General features: G+C 38.4%; 2 protein-coding genes across 8 annotated transcripts; one reads left to right on the top strand and one right to left on the bottom strand.

Annotated features, from left to right (window-relative positions):
* Positions 1–266: 266 nt before the first annotated feature.
* Positions 267–19,001, bottom strand: ZBTB49 (zinc finger and BTB domain containing 49). 4 transcript variants are annotated; one of them, XM_064418655.1, is made up of 8 exons: positions 18,907–19,001; positions 17,385–17,558; positions 14,274–15,352; positions 8,849–8,895; positions 4,995–5,068; positions 4,165–4,247; positions 3,915–4,076; positions 267–1,761 (listed from the first exon to the last, which is right to left on the bottom strand). In XM_064418655.1, exons 2-8 carry the CDS (start codon positions 17,534–17,536, stop codon positions 1,085–1,087), a joined length of 2,274 nt encoding a protein of 757 aa, XP_064274725.1. In that variant the 5' UTR covers positions 17,537–17,558; positions 18,907–19,001; the 3' UTR covers positions 267–1,084. The 4 variants fall into 4 exon arrangements, with proteins under 4 accessions (XP_064274725.1, XP_064274727.1, XP_064274726.1 ...); XM_064418657.1 differs by lacking the exon at positions 18,907–19,001 and adding an exon at positions 18,546–18,727; XM_064418656.1 differs by lacking the exon at positions 18,907–19,001 and adding an exon at positions 18,502–18,638.
* Positions 18,985–27,125, top strand: LYAR (Ly1 antibody reactive). Of its 4 annotated transcripts, none has more exons than XM_064418660.1 (9): positions 18,985–19,096; positions 19,548–19,715; positions 20,045–20,159; positions 22,072–22,179; positions 23,093–23,170; positions 25,034–25,370; positions 25,637–25,741; positions 26,564–26,649; positions 26,972–27,125. In XM_064418660.1, the coding sequence occupies exons 2-9, from the start codon at positions 19,594–19,596 to the stop codon at positions 27,104–27,106; spliced, it is 1,086 nt and encodes a 361-aa protein (XP_064274730.1). In that variant the 5' UTR covers positions 18,985–19,096; positions 19,548–19,593; the 3' UTR covers positions 27,107–27,125. The 4 variants fall into 4 exon arrangements, with proteins under 4 accessions (XP_064274730.1, XP_064274733.1, XP_064274731.1 ...); XM_064418663.1 differs by lacking the exon at positions 18,985–19,096 and adding an exon at positions 19,151–19,232; XM_064418661.1 differs by lacking the exon at positions 18,985–19,096 and adding an exon at positions 19,355–19,456.

The following is a 27,125-nucleotide window of genomic DNA, read 5'->3' as shown; positions in this document are numbered from 1 at the left end:
TACAGTGGTCAACACGACAAGAGAACAGCTACTTCTGAATTCTTGGGGGGAAAACACCTTAAAAAAATAGAAGAATACTATATTTTCCAAGCTTTAAATTTCCACAGAATGTCATGTATTTGTAGCAAGCAGTTTGAAATGCAGCAACTATTCAAAGCACCAAAGCAGAAAAAGGCCTCTCTAAGCAACGTTTCTGCCCTGTAACAGGCTATTTATTCCATTAATCAGCCAATGTCTTTTACTCATTCAAGTAGAAGACAACTTACTGGTGTATAGATTGCATTTATTTCATAGTGCAGCTCTTCTTGTGATGGCATCCCCTTTAGCATGGTAAAGATACCTGGAATAGATGGAACTATTACTGAAATTCCTTCACAGACAAAATACATCAAGCACTGTAAAACAATTTCTCTTTATTCACAACTTGATCTTGGCCTTCATTTTACAAATAATCTGCTGTGCAAAATAGTTTATAAAATACTAAAAAAAAAAGCTTTTATTGTAAAAAAATAAAGTTTCTAGATATACAGTTACTTTGCACTATAACAAATATTGCCCAGTATTTAACATTTAAATTTAATGTCACAATATTCAGGTCCTGTAACCTGATAACCCTACTGGTAAGAAAGCCACTACTGAAACTCAGGTTCACTAGGGATTGGTTAAGCATTTTCCTCCTGTCATATCTACACCATAACACAGCTCTGATGACCCATGCTTGGAGCTGTACCCAAATCATGAACTTAAGACACTGGCCATGCTTTCCTCCATTATTAGGTAAAAAATTCCAAGTTAAATGGTAAATTTAGTTGGTGGAAAATTTTAGTAACTCATGGCAGTAACACAGGAGCTACACAGTGCAGTCACGGAACAGCAAAGGTCCCCAACAGTGCATTTAAACTTTGCTGAGAAGCAGTGTAAATAAAGGCAGCCTACACGTGGTTCTGGGAATGAGCTCTGATCCCTGCCAGTGTCCAAGCTACCTGGCCTGAAAACTCCCTGTGATCTCTCCGTGCTGCAGTGCAATTGCAACCACGTTAGCACAAAACACCTCTAAGTAGTTTTGGTGCAGTCAGCTGAGCCCTCATTGCTCCAACTCGCTTTCATTCTGCAGGGTTTTCATGGCCAAGCCCCAGAGGGTCATGCTGGAGAAGAAGGGCCCCTCGTTACTCTTGTAAGCAGCAGCGGAGGCGCGGCTGCCCAGGGGCTCGGTGCAGTGCCCGTCCAGGCCGGGCACGGAGGAGCGGATCATGGGAATGCCGTCGGGCTGCAAGGGCTCCTCTGCTGCAGACACATCCACCTCTGGGTAGGCATACGGTGGGGGTGCTGCTGGAGACTGCTGTGCCTGCGCTTTCAGCAGTTTAGCAGGATCCACGCCGAGTTTCTCCGGGTTTGCCGAGTCGTGGTGCTGGATCATGGATCGCAGCTTACAGTAAGAGTCCGCGGAACTGTCGAATTCAGGGGAGTTTCCAGCGGGATGAACGGGGAATTTGACAGACACTGGCAACAATGTAACAGACATCTCTGGGCCAAAAGAGTCAGAACTCTGGGACTTGTCAAGGTCGGGCGTTTCAATGCCTTGAGTGAATTCCTCGAGGGCGCTGGGCCCCTCCTCGGAGGCCTTGCAGTGCATCTTCCTGTGCCGCCGCAGCACGGCCGAGCGCGTGAAGCACTTGTTGCACGTCTCACAGGTGTAGGGCTTCTCCCCCGTGTGCGTCCTCACGTGCCGGCGCAGGTCACCCGAGCCCGCAAAACACTTCCCTGTGGGGGGAAACAATATGTGAAATAAAGATGGTGCAGAAAGGAATCTGAGCCCTAAGGAGTTGCAGCTGGGTCAGTTACCAAAGATTAGGAGCAGGCCTGACTTTAACAGGCCACAGCTGTGACCAAAGAGAAGAAGAGTGCTATAAAAGAATGGGTTGGCTGGTTGAGAAGGAACTGGAGCTGTGAGGAAAAAAGAGTCAGGGCTCTGAAGAGCCGCCCAAGAGAAATCATCCAAGAAGGTATGAAACTTCTGCGGATAAGGAAACAACAGCATGGAACTTTTGCGGCAATATGACAACGCTTCCCTACCAGAGACCAGGGAGAGATTCAGATATTGTTCTCAACACAAGCAAATCAACATGTTTTAATTACAGAAACTATGTTCCATCATTTATCTAGAACAGGTTCAAACAAGTTCCATCTATTTTTACAATTCCATTAACTTGTTTCTTCTTCTTGATCTGATTTTCTAACTTGTGTTTCCCAATGAATGGGTTTAGTTTTTGTCTCCAGAGAGGAATATCCATTAATACTTGAAAGCTGTGAGTGCTCTCAGTTTGTCTCAATCTTAACAGAAAAAAATAAATTAAACTATCAATTTAATTTGTCTGTCTGGAAAAACAGTATGCTGATAAGCTTCTAAATATATTCTTCCAGTGAGAGCTGCATCATAGAAAGAAATGGTTTGTTCAACATCAAGGAACTACTCTCAAACTGCTGACAAAGTTAGCTTTTTTGTTAACTTTAGGCTAACATAATGCAGCAGTCCTTTTTTTATATTCTGGCCAGAGAATGTGTGAGAACTGTATTTTTTATTGCTGTAAATATTAGAAAAATATTCAACTGTTTGTCCATCTTCAAAGCTACAGACTCAAATAAGCTCAATCACCATGTTGCTAAGAAAAGAGTCTGAGGCTGAACCAAGCCCAAGTGTAGGAGAACAAGCAGAAAAAGAGAGAATTAATTTCCAGAATTGCCACAAGATTGAGACACCTCACATTTTTTAAAATAGTAGAAGTAAGCTTGTGATTTTTATCTTATTTTGCAAGGACCAACCAAAATGAACTATATTAAATGTCCAATAAAACTGCAGTCTCAATTTTCAGCAGCATACTTTTCATTTTGCTGCACAGATTTCTCTTCAGAACAGCTATTAAACAGTAATGATAAGATTAAAAATTACTGGAGTAATTCATCTGGATGTTTTGCATAGTGTGAATGGTTTTTTAATGCTTCATCAGATCCTCTTTGCACAAATCAAAAATATTCAAAAGACCACTACAAGACAAAATGAAAACAAGCCTGTTTAATGGTAGCAACACAACTGACTGTTTTTACTTTTGTATCCTGTGTATCTATTTCCTCATTCTGATGCAAGGCCTCCTGATAATATTGGCTTTTTCTTGTGCCTTAAGACTGTGCAAATAAAACGTGCTGCAGGTGGATTTGGACATATGAAGCTACCCTTCTCCAAAGTTATTCCTCAGAACATGAGTGAAATTCTGTCAAAATAACACATAATGGCAAACAAAAAAAATACTATGCAGGATGCTAAGTAACCTATGAAATCAGGATGTACCAGATCAAAAGCCATTTTCAGACCTCCTGGCAGTATGGCCTATCTAACAGATTTTGAAAATGGGTGTTCTGAAATATTGATCAAGTTTTGATTTTATTCCAGAGGCTGAAGCAAAGTAACGAAAGGTTGTTATTGTCAAACTCTGTGGGTCAATGGAGTTAAAATCAAATGGTATGCAATTGGAAAAAAAAGACCTCATCAATAGCGAAGTGATGTCAAACCTAACTTCCCATCAGAAAGGACTACTCTGAAAATAAACCTATTTTTGAAGCAGCTACTCTGAGCATCTCCGTAGCAAACATGTTAGCAAACACACACTATGCTGATTCCTCTTACTTCTTTTCTCTAATTTTCAACTGAAATTCTCTTTTAAACTTACAAGAAATAAAGGAGTCTATTACACCAAATGAAAGACTATGAAGCATGCAAGATGGAAAATTTTGTGACTGACTTTCACGACATAGTGTTTCAATTTAAAAGTTTTGATTAATTGTTACTCTGCTAACAAAGGCACTTTTACTCATCATTTGAAAAGCAAAGACACAACCAAGCAATGCACAGTGACCCTTACCACAAGCTGAACAGCTGTATGGTCTCTCTCCAGTGTGCCTTATCCTGTGCTTTACCAATTTTCGTTGCATATTAAACGACTTCCCACATTCATCACAGGTGAATACTTTATCTGCTGTATGGGTCTTTTTGTGCTCCTTTAAATTACTGAAGTTACTGAAACCTGGAAAAATATGACAGACTCTGAGATTAAAATGACTCCTCATTTTTCAGTTAAAAAGCCTGAGACAGAAACTTTGGTTCTTACACACCTCTGCCACAGATATCACACAGGTGAGGTTTTTCTCCAGAATGAATAATTATGTGACGCTGAACATCACCAGAAGCAGCAAACCTGTAACACAACACAGAAACCCAAGGGTCTTTATAAGGCCCTTACTTCCCTAAACTATCATATGGAAATTGGCTTAAATGAATGTCTGATGTTCTGAGCAAAGACTAAGACCTATAACACAGATAAACAGATGCAATTAAGAAAATATTTTTAAACTGACAATGTTCAGTTACATTTATGCTAGGAAAAAACCTCCAAAAAACATTTTTACCAATAATGTTACTAATTCATTCAGTGTTTTATGCTATTCCTGCATTAGTTAGCTAGCATAATTATTTAACGCTAGCAGAATTATTTAATGCTCTGCTTAAATTTGTCAAATTTCCCATACTTCAGAATTCCATAAAATGTAAAAAAAAAAAAGTATCACCAAATAATGACAAAAATGTGAGGGAAATGTACAAACCCACATGATTTATTGTGACTCACACTGTTCAAAATACACACAAAAATACACAAAAGAATACATATAACACAACAAATACACTCCATGCTATTCTTATCTACATACCAATACACAAAAATTTTAGACCACAAGGTCTGGTGACATGATTATCTTACAACAAGTCAATTGCAAACATTTATGTACTTTAATCCCATCAGCACACATTTAAACCCAGCATCTTCTAAACAAAATTGAGCAGCATGCTGCCTTAGCTCTTGGCCCATAGTTTATCATGAAGATTAGCAGAAAACATGAACAAATATTTTCATGTTAACTTTACTAAGATGAACACTTCTACTCACCTTTTCCCACAGATTTCACAAATGTACGGCTTCTCACCAGAATGCCGACGTAAATGTGTCTGGAGATTACCTGCCTGAAGGGAGAGCAATTTAAGCATTTCAATTCAGCTTGCCTGTTGCTGTATACAGATTAAAAAAACCCCAATGATGGAAACTATGAGACTGGCTTTTTATTCCTACTTCTAAGGCAGTGAAGACTACAAAGCATGTATGAACTCAAGCATTCTTATCTAGTAAAGACAGACTACCACATACTTCAACATCAAATTGTTTACCTATGCAATTATCCATTGACAAGAAGAGAAATAGGGAAAAAAATAAAAACAAGAAGCCTGAAATCAAATGTTAAGAGAAAAGAAAGACCTACAATTGAAAGCAGATCCAATTATAAATGAGAATTACACTATCTAGAATGCAGTGAAAAAGAAAACTTACTAACTTACTAGTGGTATGGTTCATGTCAGTCTCACTAGCCCTGTCCTACAAATAAAATATTGTTACACAAGGATGTCTGAATTCACCTACCAGATGGTTAAAAAGAAAAGAATAGGGTGAGCATTCTTCTACCCATAAAATACTCAGATGCTCCAAACCTGAAATTATTTACTCATACCAAAATAAAACAGAATAGCAATACAGAAAAGAACAAAAGGGACTACTGCTAACAATTTTATTACATATCTTTCCTCTCTCAATCCTCTAAAAATCCCACTAGTCTAGCTAGCAAACCAGACAATGACTAGATAAAATCTTCTTACTGAGTCCAACTTGTTTTGAAATGTTTTAAAGCCACTAGTCCTTGTGAATGACTACTCCGCTGAGTCCAGCTCTCAAACCACAAGACACACCTTGTAGAAGAGCTGCAGATGGTCCATACATTGTGCACACTTCCATAGTCAGTTTTTAAACCTTTTTAATTGATAACTGCCTGGTTTTTATTTAAGGAAACATCAAGTCCTTAAACTGGGAAAGAAAATTTGGGATGCAAAGATTGTCATGTGCTCATCAGTCACAGTAAGATAACAAAAATAAGACCCAGACTAATTCCTTCTGAGTCATTTAGATAATAAATTACCTGTTATGATCTATCACTGTAATCAGACCTTATAATGTACCAGAATTCAAGTACTGCAGACACACACACTCAGAGGACAGTATTGAATAGATCAGTGTGGGAACCCTGAAAGAGCCTTCTTTAATCCCTGTACATTTTTTCAGACAACAGTGTGACTGAACAACTGTTTTCTAAGGCCAAACTTTCTAATACTGAAATCTACTCAAAGAAAGGCATTAGGTACTTGGGGAAGAAGAAGATGAATCATGGAATAATTTTTGCTTTTCAAAGACAAGCGATTTTATGTCACAGTGCATTTTAGAAAAACATACAGAAAAAAAAGATAGAACCTTTACTTCTATCCATGTCACAAACAAACCCTATCATGGGCATTTGAAAGTTATTCCAGATAAAGACTAAGGGTGAATTTGAAGTGCAACAATTATTTCCCACAAAGGCATATAAAGAATAAAAACATTTTAGAGAAAGCAGCAAGTAGATACATTTCTTTATTACAAGCCTATGTCCTTTCCTCCTAGTGAGGGCAAAGCTTGTTACTATCTGTGCTAAGACAAAACACAGTAAAAACATCTTTTTCTTAAGCTTTAAAGCTGGCACACAACCTAGGTTAAAGCATCACATGCCATCCCAATGGAAAAAAACAAAACTAAAGGGATTTCTGCTTGCATTTCAGTGCAAGAAAAAAAATGCTCAGAAGAATCTTCTAAATGGTTGCATAGACCTCCTCCCAAATTTGGAGACCAGAGAGATCCACCAGACTTAGTCCTTTTGTAAATGGCAATCTTTCAAAGTGAAGCACCTTATGCACATGGGTCCTCAAAAGAATCTCTGCAGGAGGAGGTGAAACAACATCCTGGATCACCAGCCAGAGAGGGTTCACATCACAATAAGCTGTGTACAAGCAATGAGGGAAGATGAAGGCTTGGAAGTAAAAAAGAAATATTTCCCTCAAAAAAATCAAAGACTTTTATGGCTGTCTGTTCCCAACTATGAGTTCCCACATCAATTTCCCCTACTTCTTTCATTTTCTGCTCCACATTCCAACACACAGCACATCAGCAACATTCAGCAGGACCAGACATCCCACCAGGCCCAGCAGCTGCACTCTCTCAAAAGCACAGAACACGAAGGCTTAAATAAGAAAAGTGTTTCTATTTCTGTGCCTGCAGACAGAAGATAAAGGACAAGATCGGAGATGGTATTTTAAGCAAAAATAGATAATAATTATCTTATCTTATTGCATCTTACTTTCTGGTGAGTGGAAGGAATGTTACTTATCTTCAGGATTCAAAGGCAAGTAGCTCAGCAATGTGCAAGACCCCTTCGTGAGCAGAGAAAGAACTGCAGCACAGAGGCTGAGTGCTCTGGCTCTGTGCTGGATGTGTAGGGATTGTCCATGAGCACATATCTGCCTGCCCCTCCAGGCAAGCCAGGTCACAGGGAGGGAAGGGAAGCTGTTTGGGAGGGTTTAACTAAAAGGCAGAAATGTCCAGCTTTGTCAGGGGTTTTGTTTGTTTCTGTAATTAAAGAGGAGCACAGCATATTGCATGAGGAGTCTGTCATGCCTGTCAAACACTGTGTGACACTTCCCTCATCCCCCACTGTAGTAGTACAGAATACCACTCTATTTGCCAAAAGTACTTTTAATTGTATTTGAAATACCCATGTTTTTATCTTAATAACCAGAAGTTCAGCCATCAGAATGAATAAAAATGTTCTTCTTTGTCTGAAAAACACGCCCAGTTTTGCTGAAAATTGCCCAATAAGCATGATGAAACAGTATTGTTCACTGGATGCAGTCTTATATTCATATTTAGCAACAAGCTGGAGGACACAAAGGCATCACATTCATGGGTCAAACAAGGCCCACTGGTGGGCTGTGAAACTGAAGCAAGAGCAGCACAACCAGTAGTGGGTAGGTAGGCAAAAAGCACATAGCTCTAATTCTTAAACCTGGACCCATAAGAAATGCCAAAGCTATTCAATAATAATTATGTAATCTTAGTATAAAAATATGCCCCTGTTTATTGTCTGCTGTTCTTACATGTGCACCTCTCAACCACAAAATCAGAAACGAAAGAGACATTTTGGAAATGTGAGATAACTAGGCACCAAATTTGTAGAAATACAAATTAATTATTGTACCCAGAACAGGAAGTAAACACTGGAGGGCCAATAAAGCAGCTAAAGCTTAGGCCCTGTATGTAGGTATGAAAATTCACATTTTTTTAAATCATAGCTGAGTTTTGTCACTTCTACCAGGTGGTGGTTTCTTTCTCCCTGAGAGAAACTGAGCCCACTTATATGGATACAAATTCTTTTTATCTGTCTCAAACCTACTTAATAATTTATGACATTTAGGAAGATGAAACTGTATTGTGAATACAACATTACATAAAACTTGAATCTGCACTTTTTTTAGACACTGTAAAATGCTATTCACAACATACCTTTAAGCATAAAGCAAAAGAACACTTTGGAAATGAATGTTCTTTGTATTTCAAATATAGCTGTGGCTCTGTATTATCTCAAACATTCATTTGAATGTAAAATACATAACACATCTATTGAGAGCAGACAGAATCAAAGACATAGAATGCATCAAAGAAATCCAAAACATTCAACATGTTGCTCTCATATAAGACATTTTAATAATTTATCCCTAGAGTGAATTCTGTCTTTGAATAAAAAAAAAATCTAATCTTAAATCCAAGATTTTTAGAAACAACACAGAGATGCATTTCAAGTGTAAGTACCATAATATATAAAATATTCCCACCTGTGAGAAGTGTTTCCCACAAATGTTACATTCAAAAGGTTTCTCACCTAAAAGAAGAAACAGAACATAGAACTTCTAGTAGTTGCAGTAGAACAGAAATGTTTAAAATTGGTACACTTCCTTTTAAAACATGTAATGTAAGAGTAAAAACATGTCCCCAAAAGGATACTTACCCATGTATTTAAGGGGGAATTCAGGAGGGAAATACAGCTTTTACCACTGAGTTTGTAAGGCAGACTTGCTCAGAATTTATCTTTCAAAATAAGTAGAAGAGTTTTGATACGAATGGGTACAGGTTTTAATCTTTCTAAAATACTTTTGATTCTAAATTAAAGGAGTACCATGACATCAGGAAGAACAGGAGAGATGACAAAGCCCAGCAACAACAGTGATGGAAAGGGCACCTGTTCTTTCACTTGCACAGAGACACATTCTTAAAAAGAAGGAGAAATGAAGTGAAGCTGGTTTGGAAGAATTGTTTTCTGATTTTAATGTCTATCATATATCTCTGTTCAGCACATAGCCATTCAGTTCCAGAAAACACATATTTGCCTTCGAATTTTCATCCTATATAGAAGTACCTGAAGCATTTTGCTCCAAAATTTTGAATTTATAAATGCAAAACTGTTATCCTCGAATCTCTAAAAACAGATTAGTAGCTTTAGTAAAAACTGATGCAGACCACTTTAGCTTTTCAAAATAACTTGACTCTCAATCTAGAATGTGACTGTACACTTCAATTCTCTCATGGTTAATTTAAGACAAATATGTTTTTGTAATAACTTTTTCTCCTCTATACTTTTTAATTCCCCCTGCTTAGTTCCTGGTTTCCTAGTTTTCACACTGTTGATAAAATTTTACGTGCATCTTTTAGAATGATGAAAACAAAAATGATTCTCAAATACCATTGATTCAATGGCAGTCACACTTATCATCATCTCTCATGAGTCTAACTGCACATTTAAAGGACATTTGTGCACGGCACATGTGCAGGGCAACAAACTAGTGTAAATCTATGATTTTGAAAACAGAATATTTCCAAAGGGAAAAAAGAGATATTAAGCTGTGTTTAATTCTTATAATGATTAAAAAATCTGTACAAAGACTTTTGTTTACTTCTTTAATTTTAATTTTCCTGAAGACCTCTTGGCTTCTCTTCCATTAAGTATTCTCTACATCAATGTTTTTCCTCCACCCTTGGAAATGTTACAAGCAACATCTACCATATCCAGGTGTGGGAATTCCATTTGCCTTTCCTCCTGCCTAATACGAATGAAGTTTTTCCAACATATTTTAGGATCAAGGACTAAATGCAATTCTCTTTAGATTTTAAAACACAGAGTAAACACACAGTTATGTTGTTTCACAGATTGCAACCTTGCAGTTAGTCTGACAGCTTGAGGTTTTGCCTACTTTGTCTGCTTAATGAAGAATGGAAATCTGGGCATTTTAAAAAAAGCTTTCTTTTAATTAAAGATAAAAATTATGAAACCAGTAAATCAACTATGAAGTCACTCAACTCTAAAGAGCACTGAAACTTGATTTCATTACAGCTTTAAACTCACAAAACACTAAAAATTCTGATACTGACAACACAAACGTAAATGAAACCAACAGGGAGCCAGATCTGTAGCAACTGGGAAGGATTCTGAAAGCCATAAAAGCATCAAGATATTATGAATGGAAGATAACAAACAGTAAGCAATTTTTGCAGAAATTACCTACACAGAAAAAAAAAAGTTACTGGAGACCTAAAGAATAGTATCTGAACAGGAATCCATTCTGAAATGACTAGAGAGTGAGGGAAGGAATTGGAGACTCAAATTTCTCCAAACAATTATTGTAGACTGCATGCAGCCTCATTCTAACTGTACTGATGTACAAAGAATTGGAAGTTTTCCCCCAAGATAAAGATAAAACAAACAGGTTTTTTTGGGAAAAGAAACATCAAATTACTTTTTGGAGAACAACTGTGCACTTGGATAGAATTCCAAACCACTGGGCTTATCAAGTAACCTATTGCTCAGAAGCAATTAGCCTTGCTGTACCTGAGGGTGTAATAGTAAGAGTTCAGCTAAGAAGCTGAAGATTATTCTTCTCTGCTACCACCGGTGAGACCATATCTGGAGCCTTAAGAAAAGACAGCACACAGGAAATCTCACTGCTGTCTACAGGCTTGGGAGGGCAGATGCAAGCAGGTACACAGTCTTAGGACAAGAGGCAACAGTTTGATAATGACAAATTCCAATTAGATATATGAAAATAATCTTTTAGCCCACAAGAGTGGTCAGATACTGGGAGTGATTGTCTGGAGAGGTTGTGGAAACTGTCTCTGGAGATGTCCAAAATTTTCACTACACAAGGCCATGAGCAAAACAACCCAATCTAATTTGATGTGCCTTGAGCAGGAAACCGGAGCAGATTACCTCAGGAGATCCATGCCAATGTAAATCAGTCTATGATTCTACAACTGTCAATAAATTCCAAACCAAAAACCACATCTGAGAACACCAGATTGTATCCTTCTTGCTCAACACCCTGCAAGAAGATAAAATACAGAATAGTGGGATACATGGCTGGATCAACAGTAATAGAGAAAAACTGGGGAAAAGTAGTAACTGGATACAATTTAGACAGGGCTTAATCCAGGGGACTTTACTTTTGAACCCTTGGCCTGCTTTGTGCTTTCTACCTTCTGTTGCACCCTTTCTTCTTCAACATTCTGCAAGAAGAGGTGAAGACAAAGCACCAACAGTGATGAAAGCAGTGTTGTGTCAGCTCCAGAGGAGAAAGGCACCAAGGCAGAAGTGGTGTTCCTGATGAGATCACAAAGGTGAGGGGCTGTACTCACTAAGGCAAGGAATGCTGGAAGTTGCTCAATCAAAACTCAGAATGAAAAGGTTGAGGATCAACAATGTATTGCATTACATGGCAGTGCTACTCTGTTCCTCTTGCCTTCCATCCTGCCAAGAGTTCTTTCCATGGGCCAGAGTTTGTTTTGGATTGCTCTTTTGAGATGTTCCCTGAAAATACATAAAATACCCCAACAAAACCACTGGATGTTTCTGGACAGGCATGGACTATATAAAATAGATACACTTGCTTCCCTTTTTTAAGACAAGTCAATATAATAATAAAGAACAAATTATAACATGCATTCAAAATCTACCAAAGTCAGTGCAGTAAGTGCTGTTTAGAGATTCCTTTAAATGTCCACAATAATAATACAAATAAAACAGTCAGACGTGCCAGCACAATAACTGTTGAACACAGTTTGACTGCCTTCACATAGAAAGCTCATCAATGCACTCATGCCAACCTGTAAATTCTTTGGCAGCTCCTAGTGATCAGGGACAGAGAATTTTACAGGGGCTTTTTCTTGACAATCACATCACCACAGCACTTGTGTTGAAAGAATTGTCATTTCTGGGTTCAAAACAGGTTTGCCACTGTGACATGTCCATTTCAGCTTCCTCCATCTCTTCAGCAAAGCTGTATTGGGAGGGCTTTCAGCGAGCCCTCTAAGACTTAAATGCCTGCTAACCCTTTTTCTTAGTTTAGAAAATTAATATTTTTAAATAAAATTGATTAGCTAGCAATCTGCTATGCTTTCTGAAGTGGCAGATGAATAAAAATGGCTTTTAGCATACATTTATATTACTCAACTACCAGTGCACCTAACAGTAACAATACAGATGTGCCCTGTGCCTTCTGCTTCAGGTCTTTCCAATACCAACATCCCACTCACCATCCACTGCAATTTCCCAAACACTCTTTTTGCACTAGTTGGGTATTTAAAAAAATTAACATGAATAACAGGGAAAGAAAAGGGAATAATTCCCAAAAATGACAGGGAAGCAAACAGGCATTTCTAGTCATATCCTTGCCTCAGTTTTTCTGTCCTTTGATGGAAAATAAGCACTTTTGATGTGCTTATTATTTGTTAAACTTAGGCTTTTGTCATCTTAGCACATCCGTAGAAGAATGCTAATGCTTTATTAACTAGCATTCAAGTCTGGGATTTTTGACAGCTACTGGAAGAAGATGGTGTGTGAAAAGCAGCTGAGAATTCCTGAATCCTGGGGTCTCTCCAGCCCAAATTGACATGTTACTGCAGTTAGCAGGGACTTTTCTAGATGCTCTTGTCATCTATCTGATCATCTGTTTTCCTGAAAATCTAGGATATTAAAATACACCTGATGACACCAGATCAAACCAGATAATAAGATTCAAAAAAATACAAGGCAAAAAGAGGATCTAGGTAAGAGACATGCAACTCTTTCACAGGAGAACAAATTTTTAAAAAAGTATTAGCAACATGAACATACAGAAGCAGTTAAAGCTAACAACTGAAAACATCAGGAAGCTAATGCAAAATGTTCATATTTTCAGGTTCTGAGAAGATTTTTCCATTAATAAAATATAAAAAGAAATTTTTAATTCTGAGGATCAGTTGACAAAATAGATGTCTGCTAAGAGAGTTTCATATTTAGTGTCAAAGTACCAATACATGATCATTTCCAAAATGATGTTTATTCGACAAGATTGAGAGAGATGCATTTGTATATTTAATACAGGGAAAAAGAAAAGCAAAAAATATTCAACAGCTTAACCAGGAGTAATACTATCTCAAGGAATTTGAATCAATGGTGTTACCTGCTTAGCCAAGGTACTTTTAAAAATCTCTTCTAAAGAAGCATCTCTAATAAGAGGATATGTTCATTAAATTGAAGAGACAAATTAAATAACTTGCAGTTAAACTAGGACTTGTTTTTCACTAGAATAAAAAGATACTTAGAAATAAATCTATGTTAGGTTTAAAAATATTACCTGTGAGTTTTTAAAACAAAGTACATTAATTCAAAATTCCCATTTACTCTGCAGCCTACAACAACCTTACTCTCTAGGTAAACATAATTAAAGTTGTTATAAGACATATTTCAACAGATTAAAAAAAATTACTACCAAGCCCCAATCACTTGTATCTTACAATGAATATATGACCAGAGAGAACAGACATATTCTAGTATACTTATAGTACCATTTATTTGTTTACACCTTTTGTTGTCATCTGGCTCAAACACCTGGGCCACCTGACAAACTGACTAGAAATGACTCATCTAAATGCAGGAGAAAACCAAAATTTTCACTGAAATTTCATTTTCATCAAATTCACACAATGTTCTTTGAAAAAGCACCCAAAACCCCAAATACATAGAAATCTTTTCTATAACTCCCAGCAAAACTTGATATTACAGTTCTTTATTTCTGTAGGATTTTCCATTAAAAAAAAAACAAGCAACAAAACAAACCACAGCCTTCTGAAAGTAGACCCTTAACCAGCATCTCTAAATCAAGAGACACTGCAAGATATTCTCTGTAACTGAAATATTTGGTCTGCAGACCAAGTAACTGATAACTGTACCTGTATGAGACCTTTTATGTAGCTCCAAATTGCTTGGATGTTTGAAAGCCTTCCCACATAACTCACAAGTATATTGTTTCTGTGACTGAAGAGTCTGTGATTGTCCTTCTTGTTCCAAAGGACCTTGAGATCTTTCCACTTCAACAGGTGGTTCAAAATTCTCTGAATTCACTAAATCTTCAGCTTCTTTTTCATCAGTAACTCTAGCATCTGCTGTGTCCGTGGTACTTTCATTTACAGGTTCAATTACTTCTGTTATTCTACTGTCGTCTCTTTGGGGCTCAGGGGGCTGCTCTGCTGATTTCTGAGATCTTAGAAAATTTAACTTTTTGAGGTGTACTGCCTTTTTCAGCCGCATCTGTCTGCTGGGCTGCATAACTGTGCTCTGCTCATTTTGGTCTGGAGCAGCTTCACTTGCAGCCTGAACCAGGAAGTTTGATGGTAAATGCTCAGAGGTTTCCAGAATACACTCAGAGTGATTGACAGTGCAAGAATTACTCTCCACTGTGTTTATTTCCGTGGATGTGCTGTAAGAAAAGGACGGTTCTGCTCCTCTCTCGTGATCAGAGCAAGCGTTTTGTTTGTAGAACTGTTTGCTGTAAAAGTTCCGTAGTTTATAGTAGTAACTTGGTTGCTTAAATGGGAGCTCTGTGCAGTTGCCATCTAAGGAATCTTGCGGTGCTTTCTGTCCGTCATTAACAGACTGTGAGTGGTGCTCAGCCAAGCCTTTGTTAGTTTGTCTGTCAGCTGAGCACTCAGGCAATAGGCTTGTCCCATAGCCATCACCAGCACAGCTGGTGCCTGTACCCAAAGTGTTCTGCAGTGAAAATACACTATTACAGGGCATGCTGGCTGCCTGCTCCACAGCTGTGGAAGACTTTAAAAAGGTGTGGCAAATGTTCAGCACATTTTGCACTTGGAGGCACTGTGCAATGTCCAGCATAGCTTGTACATTGTCCTGACTGAGATCCAGGTGGGAGGTGTACATGAAGTCCAGGATCTGGCCTATGCCACCTACATTTTTGATGTCCAAGTGAAACACATCATTCTTCTGGCCTGAAGAATTCTGGAAAAGGGTCCTGATAAAATAAGGCAAATATTCAAAATAAACACAAACAATTTACAAACACTTCAATAAGAAAAACATACATAGATGTCAAATAGGCTGCTGGGTATGAAACAAGTTTGTACTCTAAAGCCTTACCTAGATTTCTGTGTTTGTGCTGGCTTACCTAGATTGATGATCAGTTTCTCAAAACTCCTCAATTACGTGTCTTATATATTAGTCCTACATTAGTGCACTTGAAGTATAAATCAAAGTAAATGATCCTTTATCTAACTTTAATTCTGTATTTCTGTATGTTTTGAAATAACACCCTGTGCTTGTGGTTTCTTATCCGCCATTCTTCACACATTAGGTGCAGTGGTGTATTTATGGACAATTTGCAGAACTGGTTGACTCAGAATGGTTTTTCTTCTTTCATCATGGCAGATCAAACAGGACATAAATTTTCTAGCAAAATGGAGAAGACAGGCCTCAAAGTCAGCAAAACTCTTCTCCTCTGGCAACTGAGCTTGTCCATTGAGCTCCATCAGTAAGCCTACCAAAGCTCTTAGCATGAGTTCTTTCTCCACAAATACACAAGAGGATGGCAATATTAAACAAGAAGATTATATTATTTTTCAATTTATTTTCTCATATCAAAAAACGGTTCTTTTTTACTGGTACTGGATAAGAACAAAGTAAAAGAATAATGAAGAGCACAGGTACATAATCCTAAAACAGCAGCACAACCAATACCCACTGAATTGTCACAGAATCCTTATAATGAATGAATTCACAAAAGTTCTTACTATTTGATGTAAAGTATTCTTAGCATCAGAGATGTAGTTCTTCACATGCACAAGCAGTCCTAGATTAAGTGGGTTCATACTCTCTCTCAGTCAAAAACTTTGGACCCATTAAAATCCTGATACTTCCACAGTAAACAATGACATACAAATGGTGTCAGGTCACTCCTATGTAGTTACTTTCCTACACTAAAAAATGCCCCAAACTTAATGGTTCCTCTTTGTGGGTTAAATCTCAAATTTGGGTTTGTTTAAAGGCAGGCATGATTTCAATAAACTCTAAATCTTAAGAAAATGTGAGTCTATGCTGAAACTTTAGAAATTGAGGGGATACTCTCAAGTCAGTGCCCACATCCAAATTCTTTCACAAATCTAGACCATCCTATCTAAATTAAAACAAGAACTATAATGAACAGATCTGGGTTGAGAGCCTAAATTGATTAGCCACTTATAGCCTATTGAATTTTAATAGGAGTTGAGCTCTTAGTTCTTTTTAACTACTTTAAAAATTTGGTCTTTGAGCATAATTGCACTTCATCAGCAGTACAGCACTAGAGGAGAAAAAGGAACCTCTTATCTTTTTTCTCTGGCCATAACATAAAAGTAGGTTTCTTACAAATGAATTAGCAGTCAAGCTTTAGAGATGTTTCAAAAAACAAGGTCTAAAAACTGCCAGATCTAACAGCTTACTCATAACTAATATAAAATATATCTCACTAAGCTGTGAGATCCAGCACCCTCCAAAATTTGGAATCACAATTGAGGGTAAGAAAGCAGTGATGTGGTGTAAACTTTAAAACACAGTTGTTGTCTCTGAGAATCTGAATAAGCAGAGATTCACTAATAACCTATATGGCCACATTTTATTTAGCATATGATTGATGAAACAAGTCCCATTATTTGGAAATGATAACATTTTATGAATTCCACCCCTTATCTGGCTCTGTTCATACACTCTACTATGCTCCTTGTAAGCAGTTATCTTTTTCTGGTGAAATACTGGATGCAGGTCCATGCCAGAATCTATTATATGAAGCACTACAAGCAAGTAAATCAATAAAATGTCAAAATCAAAGAGCATACTGTGAATATTTGACACAGCTTTATCTGTGGACAAACAATTTCCCTTTTCTCCTTACACTCCCAAGAGTTCCCGTGACCAACAGAAATAAATAAATAAAATAAATACCTTTCTCAGAGAAAACCTCAGCCAACAGCATTTAGTTAACTTTTTTAAGAGAAAAATTTTCTATCACATACCTGAAATACTGACTGAAAGCAGCTAACACATTTTTGTGTGCTTTGAAGCAGACACCCTTCACCACCAGCATGCAGTCACACAGAAGCCCCTGAATGCGTTGCTCATGTAGCTGCTGGAGAAGATGACAGCTGTGGCTAGCAACAGTGTCCATGCTAGAAAACCACTTAAACTACCTGTAATGAAATAAAATGCTAAGGTGAATGTTAAATTGCAAAATTAACTTAAAATATTAAGGACATTTTTACAATTTATTTTAGCTTTCAAAGGAATAGACTTCAGTTTACACCTGCAATTTGATGGCTAATGACATTTTTCTGGTTAAAGAAGAGTCACAGTATTGCTCACCAACAGATACACAGCAATACACATCTGAAATACTGATTTTAACAGAGTTTTGCTTACAACAAAGACCATCTGCAAAAATCTAATAGTGCTGCCATAAACTGGACCCCATAACCACAAAAAAATGCATCCCAGTTTAGACAACTTGCACAATAATTAGATTCTAATGCAAAAACACACTGTATGTACAAAATCAGTAGCATTTGTAGAGGAAAACTTCAGTTTCTTAATCCTCTAAACTCAGAAGGGAGAACATAGCACCAGTATTATTTCAGGCTTTTGTTGCTGTTCTAGCTACATACATTTCCACCATGGATCTGATTAATGAGACACATTAGCATGGTATTGTTTTTAATACAATGTAGTATCTAAATGAAAAAACTCCCTCTTAACAAGTTGGAAGGAGAAGTCACCTTCCAACACAACACATTTACACTGAATTCTATATTTTTTTTTTGTTTTTACCCCAACAAGCATGCAATGCTTCCCCTGTACACTTGTGAACATGACAATTCCAACTATTAGGACAATCTGAATTTCCACCTTGTAACTAGGAATGAAGGAGGAAAACCTTCCTATTCTAAGCAGAAAAACCACCTTCGGTTAAGCATGACCCATTCTCAAATCTCATGAATAATAAGGGTTCCACATTAATTTATCCTGGTTTACTTCTGTCTCTGGGTAACTACATGGAGGCGTTATTTTGTTGTGCTTTTTCTCTATTAATGCTTATCATACTTTGACCAGGCTTTAAAATGAAGAAAGCACATCAACTTGCTTTCCCTGTGGACACTCCCACCACGGCCCCCTGCAATTACTCTGCCAGTGAAGTGCCTCTGATCCCTGAGGAGCACTCATGGATGTGTCTCCCCAGGGGCCGCTCCCGAACCGCGGGCCCCCTCCGGCACAGCCGCTGTTTACAAATGGCTCACTTCTCCTCAGCCTCGCCCGGGCGCAGCCCAGGCTCGAGGAGGAGCAGAGGGCAGAACACAGGGAGGGTTTGCCCCGCTGCGGGCCGGCTCTGCCCGGGGACACGGCAGGGCAGCGGCCGCTGGCGGGCTCGGGAGGAGCCCACGGACACACAGCCCCGGGCGGGGGAAGACGCGGCGCGGCCTGGCACGGGCGCGACAGCGGCCCAAGGGCAGGAGCCGGCCCGGCCCGGCCCAGCCCAGCGCTTACCGGCTCCGGCCGCCTCCCAGCTCCATCCCCGCCAGCGGCCGCTTCCGCCGCCGCTCCCTCCCCTTCCCCTTCCCCTTCCCCTTCCCGTTCCCGTTCCGGTGCGCGGGGCGGGGGCAGCGCAGGCGCGGCGGGGCCGGAGCGGTCGGTGCGGCACGTGCCGCGCGGGGCGGCGGCGGCCGCTGCTACTGAGGTGCGGGGGCACGGGCACGGGCACGGGCACGGGCACGGCACGGCACGGCACGGCACGGCAGCAGCCGGCTGCCGCCCGGGAGCGCGGTGGCGGCCACGCCGCGCTTCCCAAGCCGTGTGGGGCCCAGCCGAGACGGGTCTGCAGCTGCGGGAGCGGGGCCACCGGTGCCCGGGTTGGGGCGCAGGGGTTACGGGTGGTTTCTCCGTTCGGTGATGGCTGTGGGGTTACCGGTTCGGGGGTTACTGGTTCCCGGCGGGGGTGGCGGGTGCAGCGATTGCCGCTTCCCGGGGTACTGCTCTCCCCTGGCTCGGGGAGGCCTCAGGAGGGACGAGCCGGGCTGCTCACCCTGTCTGCCTGTGGGTGTGTGCGCTTCGGCCCTCCAAGTGCTTCTTTCACGCTGTAAATTAAGATCATCTTCTTGTATCATCTTGTATTCATCTTATATTCTTAGAGTTGTGCTTCCGTGGGAAGGAAGAGGCTCCTGACCACTCGCCAGCATGGTAGTTTTCACATGCAACGCGTGTGGGGAAGCCGTGAAGAAAGCACAGGTTGAAAAGCATGTGAACATCTGCCGAAGCTGTCAGTGCCTGTCTTGCATGGATTGTGGCAAGGATTTCTGGTATGTAAAGACTGGGAAATCTCCTTGCTCACTGCAGGCTCACTTGGTCACTCTTGTCACAAATGCAAGAGATTTTCATTTTGAAAATTCATGATGAAAAGTCAGAAATTTTCACTGAAAGCTGTAGCATGACAGAAATGCCTGTGGTCTTACAAGCATGTCCTTCAAGCACATCACATTTTAATAATTTAAGCATTGACAGTAATAAGGTTTAAATGATCCGTTCATTTAAATAATCTATTACTTCAGCTTGTTGGTTGGCTAAGTGTTGCATAGTTTGAAGAGTGAAGCATTTCAGAGACCTGTGGTTAAAAATCTCTTATATTCAGGGGTGATGACTATAAGGAACACATCAAGTGCATGAGTGAAGACCAGAAATATGGTGGGAAAGGCTTTGAAGCCAAAGCTAGCAAAGGAGATGCTAAACAGCAGGAGTGGATTCAGGTACGGTTTGTTCTGTATATACCCCCAGTAACTATTGTCTGTAGTTATCAAAGATAGAAAAGAGCTTATACTGGCTTGAGCCAGAGATCTGTTTTTACCAATATCCCCAGCTGTCTTCTGGCATTTCCTTGATAGGTCTGTGTTTATCCTGGTAAGAAAAGTTTTGTTTTGAATCTGTCTCTTACTGGTTTGATTTAGTGTAATGTTACCAACTGCATATGAAGAGACAATGCTAGTTGTCCATCCATTTCATGCCATTTATGCTTTTGTAGACCTCTGTCAGGCATCCCTCCCCATCTCATATCCTTTGTTCAAGGCTCAAAAATTCCACCCTGCTCAGTTGTTCTTCGTATGTAAATTGTATCTTTGGTCTTCTAAAATCTTCCCACTCTACTGTATGCTTGTGAAATGCTCTTCAAGATATAAGAGAACCATAGATTTACCACGTGTCATAATTATGTTTTCTGTGTCCTTTATTCCTTTCTAACTGTTTTTTGTCAGTTAATCTACTCTTGGGTGGCTTTTTAATTTGGTTTTTTTACACTGCTGCTGATCATTGTGCTGGCATTTTCATGGAATTGGCTATTTTAACCCTGAGATATTGTATCTAAGCTCCAGTGGTCAACTAAAGCCTGCCATTTGAGATGTGAAATTAGGATTGCTTTTCCTTTTCAACACAAATTCATGTAAAGCAAGAAGGATGTATTTCACCTTTTGATTACCTAGTCACTAATTTTCTTAAGATCTTTCTGGAATCCTTATAGTCCTCATCCTGAATAGCTTCATATAATTGGGAAAATTTTCTATCTTCTTGTCAGATATTTTGTAAATATGTTGAACAGGAGAAGCTCCAGCATGGATAGAAATATCTCCTACCCTTTGTGTCTTACACAAGAATCTACCCTCTTATGGCTTTCCTTCAAAGGTTTTTGGCAGGACCTCAAACACATTTAAAACCCCATTAGTAGTAAGTTAGATCACATTTATGCACGAAATTGTTATTTCTATCATGTAGAACACATCCTAAGAAGGTGCTAAGCTGCATGCATACTTGAAGTATGTGATGAGCACCATTAAAGTCAGAGATTAGTGCTTTTGTTGAGATTGAGCACTGTTTGAGGACGTTTGTAAAGGCAGCATGATGTGAGTGTTGCTTATGAACATTGGTAGCCTGGCTCAACAGTGATTCTTAGGTAGAAGGATGAGGGATTATTATCAGATACCTTTTTCTGATAGTCTTAACATATTCACAAAGCCTTTCAGTCACTGGGTTTTCAGAAGTACAGGAAGGCTCTGCAGTGTCCAGTGGCTGCACCCTCTAAGTACTGGGAAGTCCAGAGTGTTTTCCCCCCCACAAGCAGCAGTGCTGTTCCAGGGACTCCAGGAGGCCCTGGTCTGATCTCTCTTCTCTCCTGCTGACACCCATAGCACAGGAATTCCTGAGCTGTCTTATAGGGATAAATGTTGAAGCTGGCACTCCTGCCAGAAGAAGTGTATGTCAGCTGTGGCATCAAAAGTAAGCCTGATTTTTCATAATTAACTCCAAAACCAAAACATTGCTTTTCTTAATGCAGGAATTTTTCATGCTGCAAGAATCCCTTCTGTGATAGAGTTACTTTAGTTTGAAATGTTTTTATTACAGTTTGTAACTTTCATCAGAAAGCACTGGTGAGCAGTCCTGCTTACCTTTGCTTACTACATAGGTATAAATGTTTATAGAGATAATTTTGACACATTTAATGAGCTCTGATAGAGGTCCGTGTTTTTCTTATGTTTTTTGAGCATTTCCTATGACCAGACTACACCAGCTGCTGGTGCTGGGTGATTTCTGCCCAGTGTATTTCAGACTTGCACACCTGACATTTGATCCCTGTGCTGCTTTGCTGATTTAATTCTGTTTTTCTTCATTCAGAAAATTCATGAGATAATGAAGAAGCCCAACATAAGCCCCAAAGTGAGGAACGTTCTGGAGCAAATACGTGCCTTTGATAACATTCCAAGAAAAAAAATAAAGTTTCAGGTATGTTTTAATAGAGATTTGCAGTAATCTGTCTGTGAGCATAAAAATAGACTTTTTTAGAGAATGCCACTCTCTTTTAACAAAGGTGGGACAAATTGCTTATTTGGACATTTGTATAGATTGTGCAATAACTGAATTTCAAATAGGCAGTGGTTGTAAAATAAATTTATTTACTTAAAAGGACTCTTGGTCTGCCAGGTATTAAGCCAGAGATTTACCTTTTAAGCTTAGTTTCCACATGTAGGTTTGTTCTGTTTTCAATACCTTTATTTTTTGACTATTTGCTATTTCTATTGAATGCCCAAATTCTTATACATACTTTTAAATATTTCCTGTTTCCTTGGCTTTGTTTTTTCCTGAAGCCAAGGTCCTGTTTTGAGGGTTTTCCTGTTACTCAGTATTCTGATAGACTCTCCTGCTCTGCATGCTTCACTAAAGTAAATTACAGATGTGGAGAATTTACTGTGTGTAAAGAATTTCATTAAAAGTGAAGAGTTACTCACAAATGGGCCCTTCCCCCCCCCCCCCTCTGTTCTGTGCCTCAGATTGTGAGGCTGAGAGAAGGTCAGGCTTGCTTCCAAAGCACTCAAATAGAGCTTAATAGAGCTGTGGTGAAATTGCTGCTAGCAAGCTGAAGGTTAGATTATTGCCCTACAGGATTAATGTTCTGAGCAGGAAAACTAGTATTTTCCAGAAGCCTCTCTTTTTGATATGATACATTGCAGTGGAAGATCAAAAATTATTGCAGTTAATTGTGCCAGTTTACTAATGCACCTTTCCTGGGGTTTTTATTGCAATGCAAAAATCTTAAATTCTTAAATGAAAAATAAAAAACAAGAACCAGTTATATGGTAATGAAGAAATAAAATCAGAGGTGCATGTTTTCAGTTGTTATTGTTTTTTCTGTGCACAGAATTGGATCAAGAACAGTTTGAGAATTAATGACAGCAATTTGCAAGATCAGGTGTGGGATGTTTTCTCAGAAGCAAACGTAAGTTTAACTGGAGGTACATTATAAAATGGGAATGCACTCCAAAATGTTTGAAGGAAAACCCTTCAGACTCTCTTTGTAGATGTTTGTGAAAACTTTGTCTCTCATAGTTCCAATAGATTATGTTACAATGGAATATTTCTTGACTAAATTGTTAATTTGTGGAACACAGAACTGTTGGTGAAGTAGTTGTTCATACTGAGTAGGTTGTGATTGAAAACTTGGACATGGTGACACAATTGTGCCATGAGAATCAGAAGGTTAATTTATGCTACTAATACATAAAAAAAGGGAAAAGCACTGTCTTTATCTTTTCCAGTGTTTTATCACACACTAGGACAGAATAAGACATCTTTCAGAGTTTATTGGTCTCAAATTTACGTGTATTGGAGTGAGAAATTAACAAGCACGTAGTTTACCTATTTCATTAGTGGGGAGAGAGATCCTCCAGTTTGTGGTGCAAGTTCCTCCTGTTTCTTTGTCCAAATTGTGGACTCACTCTGACCTTTTGTCAGTGCCTACTTCTTTGGTATTTCATTACTAGCTTAGTGTGTTTTGGTAGGGTGTTGTTTATTTGCATCTATTGCTGCTACTTGAAAGCTGTTGGAGAAGCTCATTTCTCAGCTGATGTAAAGATGCTCTCCCTCCCTTTTGTCCAATTTCTTTTGAGGAAGAGTGTAGGCAAAGATTTGGCATTAATCCCCTGTTGATGATGGTTTGTGTTTCTGATCTGATGATTCCAGGCAGTTTTTCTGAGGATTCCAAAAGTAAGACCCAGGAAAGAAAGAAACCCATTTACTAAAGGATAGGAACATAACATAAATTCTGGACACTGAAGTACACTGTTCTGCTGGAGCATTAATACTAAGTTTATACAACTTCACTAGTCATAAGCAGTTCTCCCTTGACTTACACTAATTTATAAAAGGTCTTCAATCTGAAAACCCATTATTTAAACACAAATATAAACAATTTCCCTGTCCATAGAGCATAGCATTAAAATAAAATATATAACACAGCATTTCAGTTAACTTTTAAGAATTCTTAAAAAGATCTTAAGATATGATTGGTAATACATATCTTGAAGTATATATACTCAACTGAAATTCTTAGGTAGAATTCAAATTTAATTAAAATAACTCTTTATAAAAACATGTTGGTGTTAAATTGCTTGTATAAAGATCTATTCTCTTTCTAAATAGCTACACTAACTTTTCAGTAATTCAGTAATTCACTTGTAGTCATTAAAATTAAAGTTTAAATTGAACATTAAATTTTTCATTAATATATTAATTATTCGACAAGAAATCATTATTTCTTGTAGAAACAGCCCGGGAACATTAAAAGAAAACCAAATATGTTGAGAAAAGTACAACTAAAACAAGCAGGAGTGCCTTTTTTAGCATCATTTCATAACGGTTTGTTGTCCCAGACACATCCAAGACAGAGAAGTGGATGGCAAAAGAGATTATTACTCAGGGGCTGTGTATTTGGGAATCACTTCTGCATCTTGCTGTAATGTGCTGTAGTTTTGTTTGTGTAAATTAAAGAGCTGTCACTTAATTATGTTTAACAAATAATTTAAAACGCAATAGACACTTACTTCAACTAGGAATAACGTATGTTGTAAGATAACCTTTCTTCTGTGATGTTAATTAGCATTTAGTCTGTTAAGTTAAAAGAAGAGACAGGCACATTATTTCACTAGTGCTGCTTCTCAGGTAACTGGTGACATCAGAGGAGAGCACTTTAATTCATTTCAGGACATCAGTGTTCTGAACAGTTACCAGTGATCTAGTAGAGGAAAGTTGCAATGTCAAAAAACACATGTAAAAACTGTAATTATCTTTCTTTCAACAAAAGAGTTCAAATGAAAAAGAACAAGAGAAACTGCAACAGAAGGAAGAGCAGCAATCTGCAGAAACTGGGAAAAATACAAAGGCAGAAGAAAATGGAATTACAGATGCAAAGACTGAGAGAAAAAAGAGTAAGAGGGAACGAAAAGAAGAGAGACAAAAGAACAAAAAGAAGGAGAAAAAAGATCTGAAATTTGAAAACCAGGAAGAAGTAAAAAAAAGTAAAAAGTCCAAAAAAGGAAAAGAGAGTGTGGAGGATGAATTTGAAATAAATGGAAATGGCAATCACAGTGAAACAGAAGAGGAAACAAACGTAAAGAAACGCAAACATAAACATGCAGAAGGTATCTATCATACAACTTATATTCATGTTTGTTTTGAAGAGAGTTTTCTCAATTCCAAAGCTTAATAAACTATCCAAGTAGAATTTTAAAGTAGTGCATTAGAAATGCAAATTAGATTATTTTTAACAATGATTGCACATTTCTTTTATAAAATCTGAACCACTTTGCAAATATAAACTCGTGTTACATGAACAAAACCTTCAGTCATGTCAGAACTTCTCGTTTTAAATCTTTCTTGTGTATGTTTTGTCCAATTCCATCTGTAGAGGAACCTCATACCAAAACAAAGAGAATGAAAACTGAAAGCATTTCAGAAGACATGGAAACGGAAAACATCAATGACAATGAAGAAAATGTGGGAACAGATAAAGGTATTCTTAAAGGAATGTTTTAGGTTGTTACAAAACTACTCTGCAAAAGACCTAATGCATGATGCCTCAGTATACATGAATGTGTGCATATTCAGTATACACATCTGTTCCAGAGTAAGCAGCCTGTGCTGCTCTTAACACCTGATAATGAATTACTTCTCTAATTTGTTGTTTGTGCTGTGCTGGCAGCCTTTGGCTATGCTTGATTCCAGTGGTCACTGAGGTTTCACCTTTTCCCTGCTGCCATGCACATTAGACAACACAACAAAAAGGGTAACAACTCTTAGACCTCTTGGTATCTCATATCCCCATTTTTGCTCAGTGAGTAATAAATTTGACTTCAGATACCTTGGACCTTAGTTTATGCTTAGATAAACCTACTTCTGCCTATCACCTCTCATGCTCTGTGTTTGAACATACAGATCATTTATTTGGAAACCACCAGTTAATGATCTCTGAAGGTGGTATGGTCAAATTTGATTGCCAGTGCTTTAAGTGTGAAGAGACAGGATCTTAACTAGTCCTGCATTATTTAAGAGTTTCTACTTAATAGCTGAAGTGCAGAAATTAAGTAAAAACAATTCTGACCCCTGTTGTTTAAGTACTGTGTTGATTCTTCATCTCTATTTCATTTTATATTCAGGAATAACTGATGACTTTATGCTTTATGACACCCTCCTGTTGTAGGGTCAGTAAGATAACAACTGTTGTGGTAGCCAAACTGATTCCAAAATTAGGAGATTGATAGGTGGTTACTAGTAGAGAAGACCACCCAGAATACTTCCTTTCACTAACAATGTTGTACACCTAATTATTTTCTAGGTAAATTCAACTGGAAGGGAACCATCAAAGCAGTTCTGAAACAGGCTCCAGACAATGAAATTTCAGTTAAGAAACTAAGAAAAAAGGTACTGTACAACATGTTTTTTTTTTTAATCTCCTATGGTCTTGTCAATTTATTTGTGTAATGCTGAAGCTCAGAAAATTCTGGCTGGTATAAACAAAAAAAAGTTCAACATTTTTTTAATGGAATACCAATTAACAGAATGTCAGCTGAAGGGCAGGTTTTTTATTGCTTACTGAATTACACAAGAAATTCAGTGCTAGTTCTGAAAAGGAATAATAGCACAATAGCTTCCATGCCACTTTTAATGCAGTAATGTAAATGTATTATTGCTTACAATGGAATCATCTTCACAAACTAAAAACCATTTCTCTGTCTTTGTGCAGGTGATAGCTCAGTATTACGCAATAGCTGGTGAATGTCACAAAACAGAAGAGGAGATCCTAGCCACATTCAATAAGAAAGTGAATAACAATCCTAAATTTAGAGTTCTAAAGGACAAAGTGAAACTTGTGAAATAAACAGTTTGCATACTTTTCA

Source organism: Passer domesticus, chromosome 4 (genome assembly GCF_036417665.1).
Source record: "Passer domesticus isolate bPasDom1 chromosome 4, bPasDom1.hap1, whole genome shotgun sequence".
Taxonomy (NCBI): domain Eukaryota; kingdom Metazoa; phylum Chordata; class Aves; order Passeriformes; family Passeridae; genus Passer; species Passer domesticus.
Note: the sequence above shows the minus strand (reverse complement) of the source record. Positions and strands in the feature narration are given on the sequence as shown.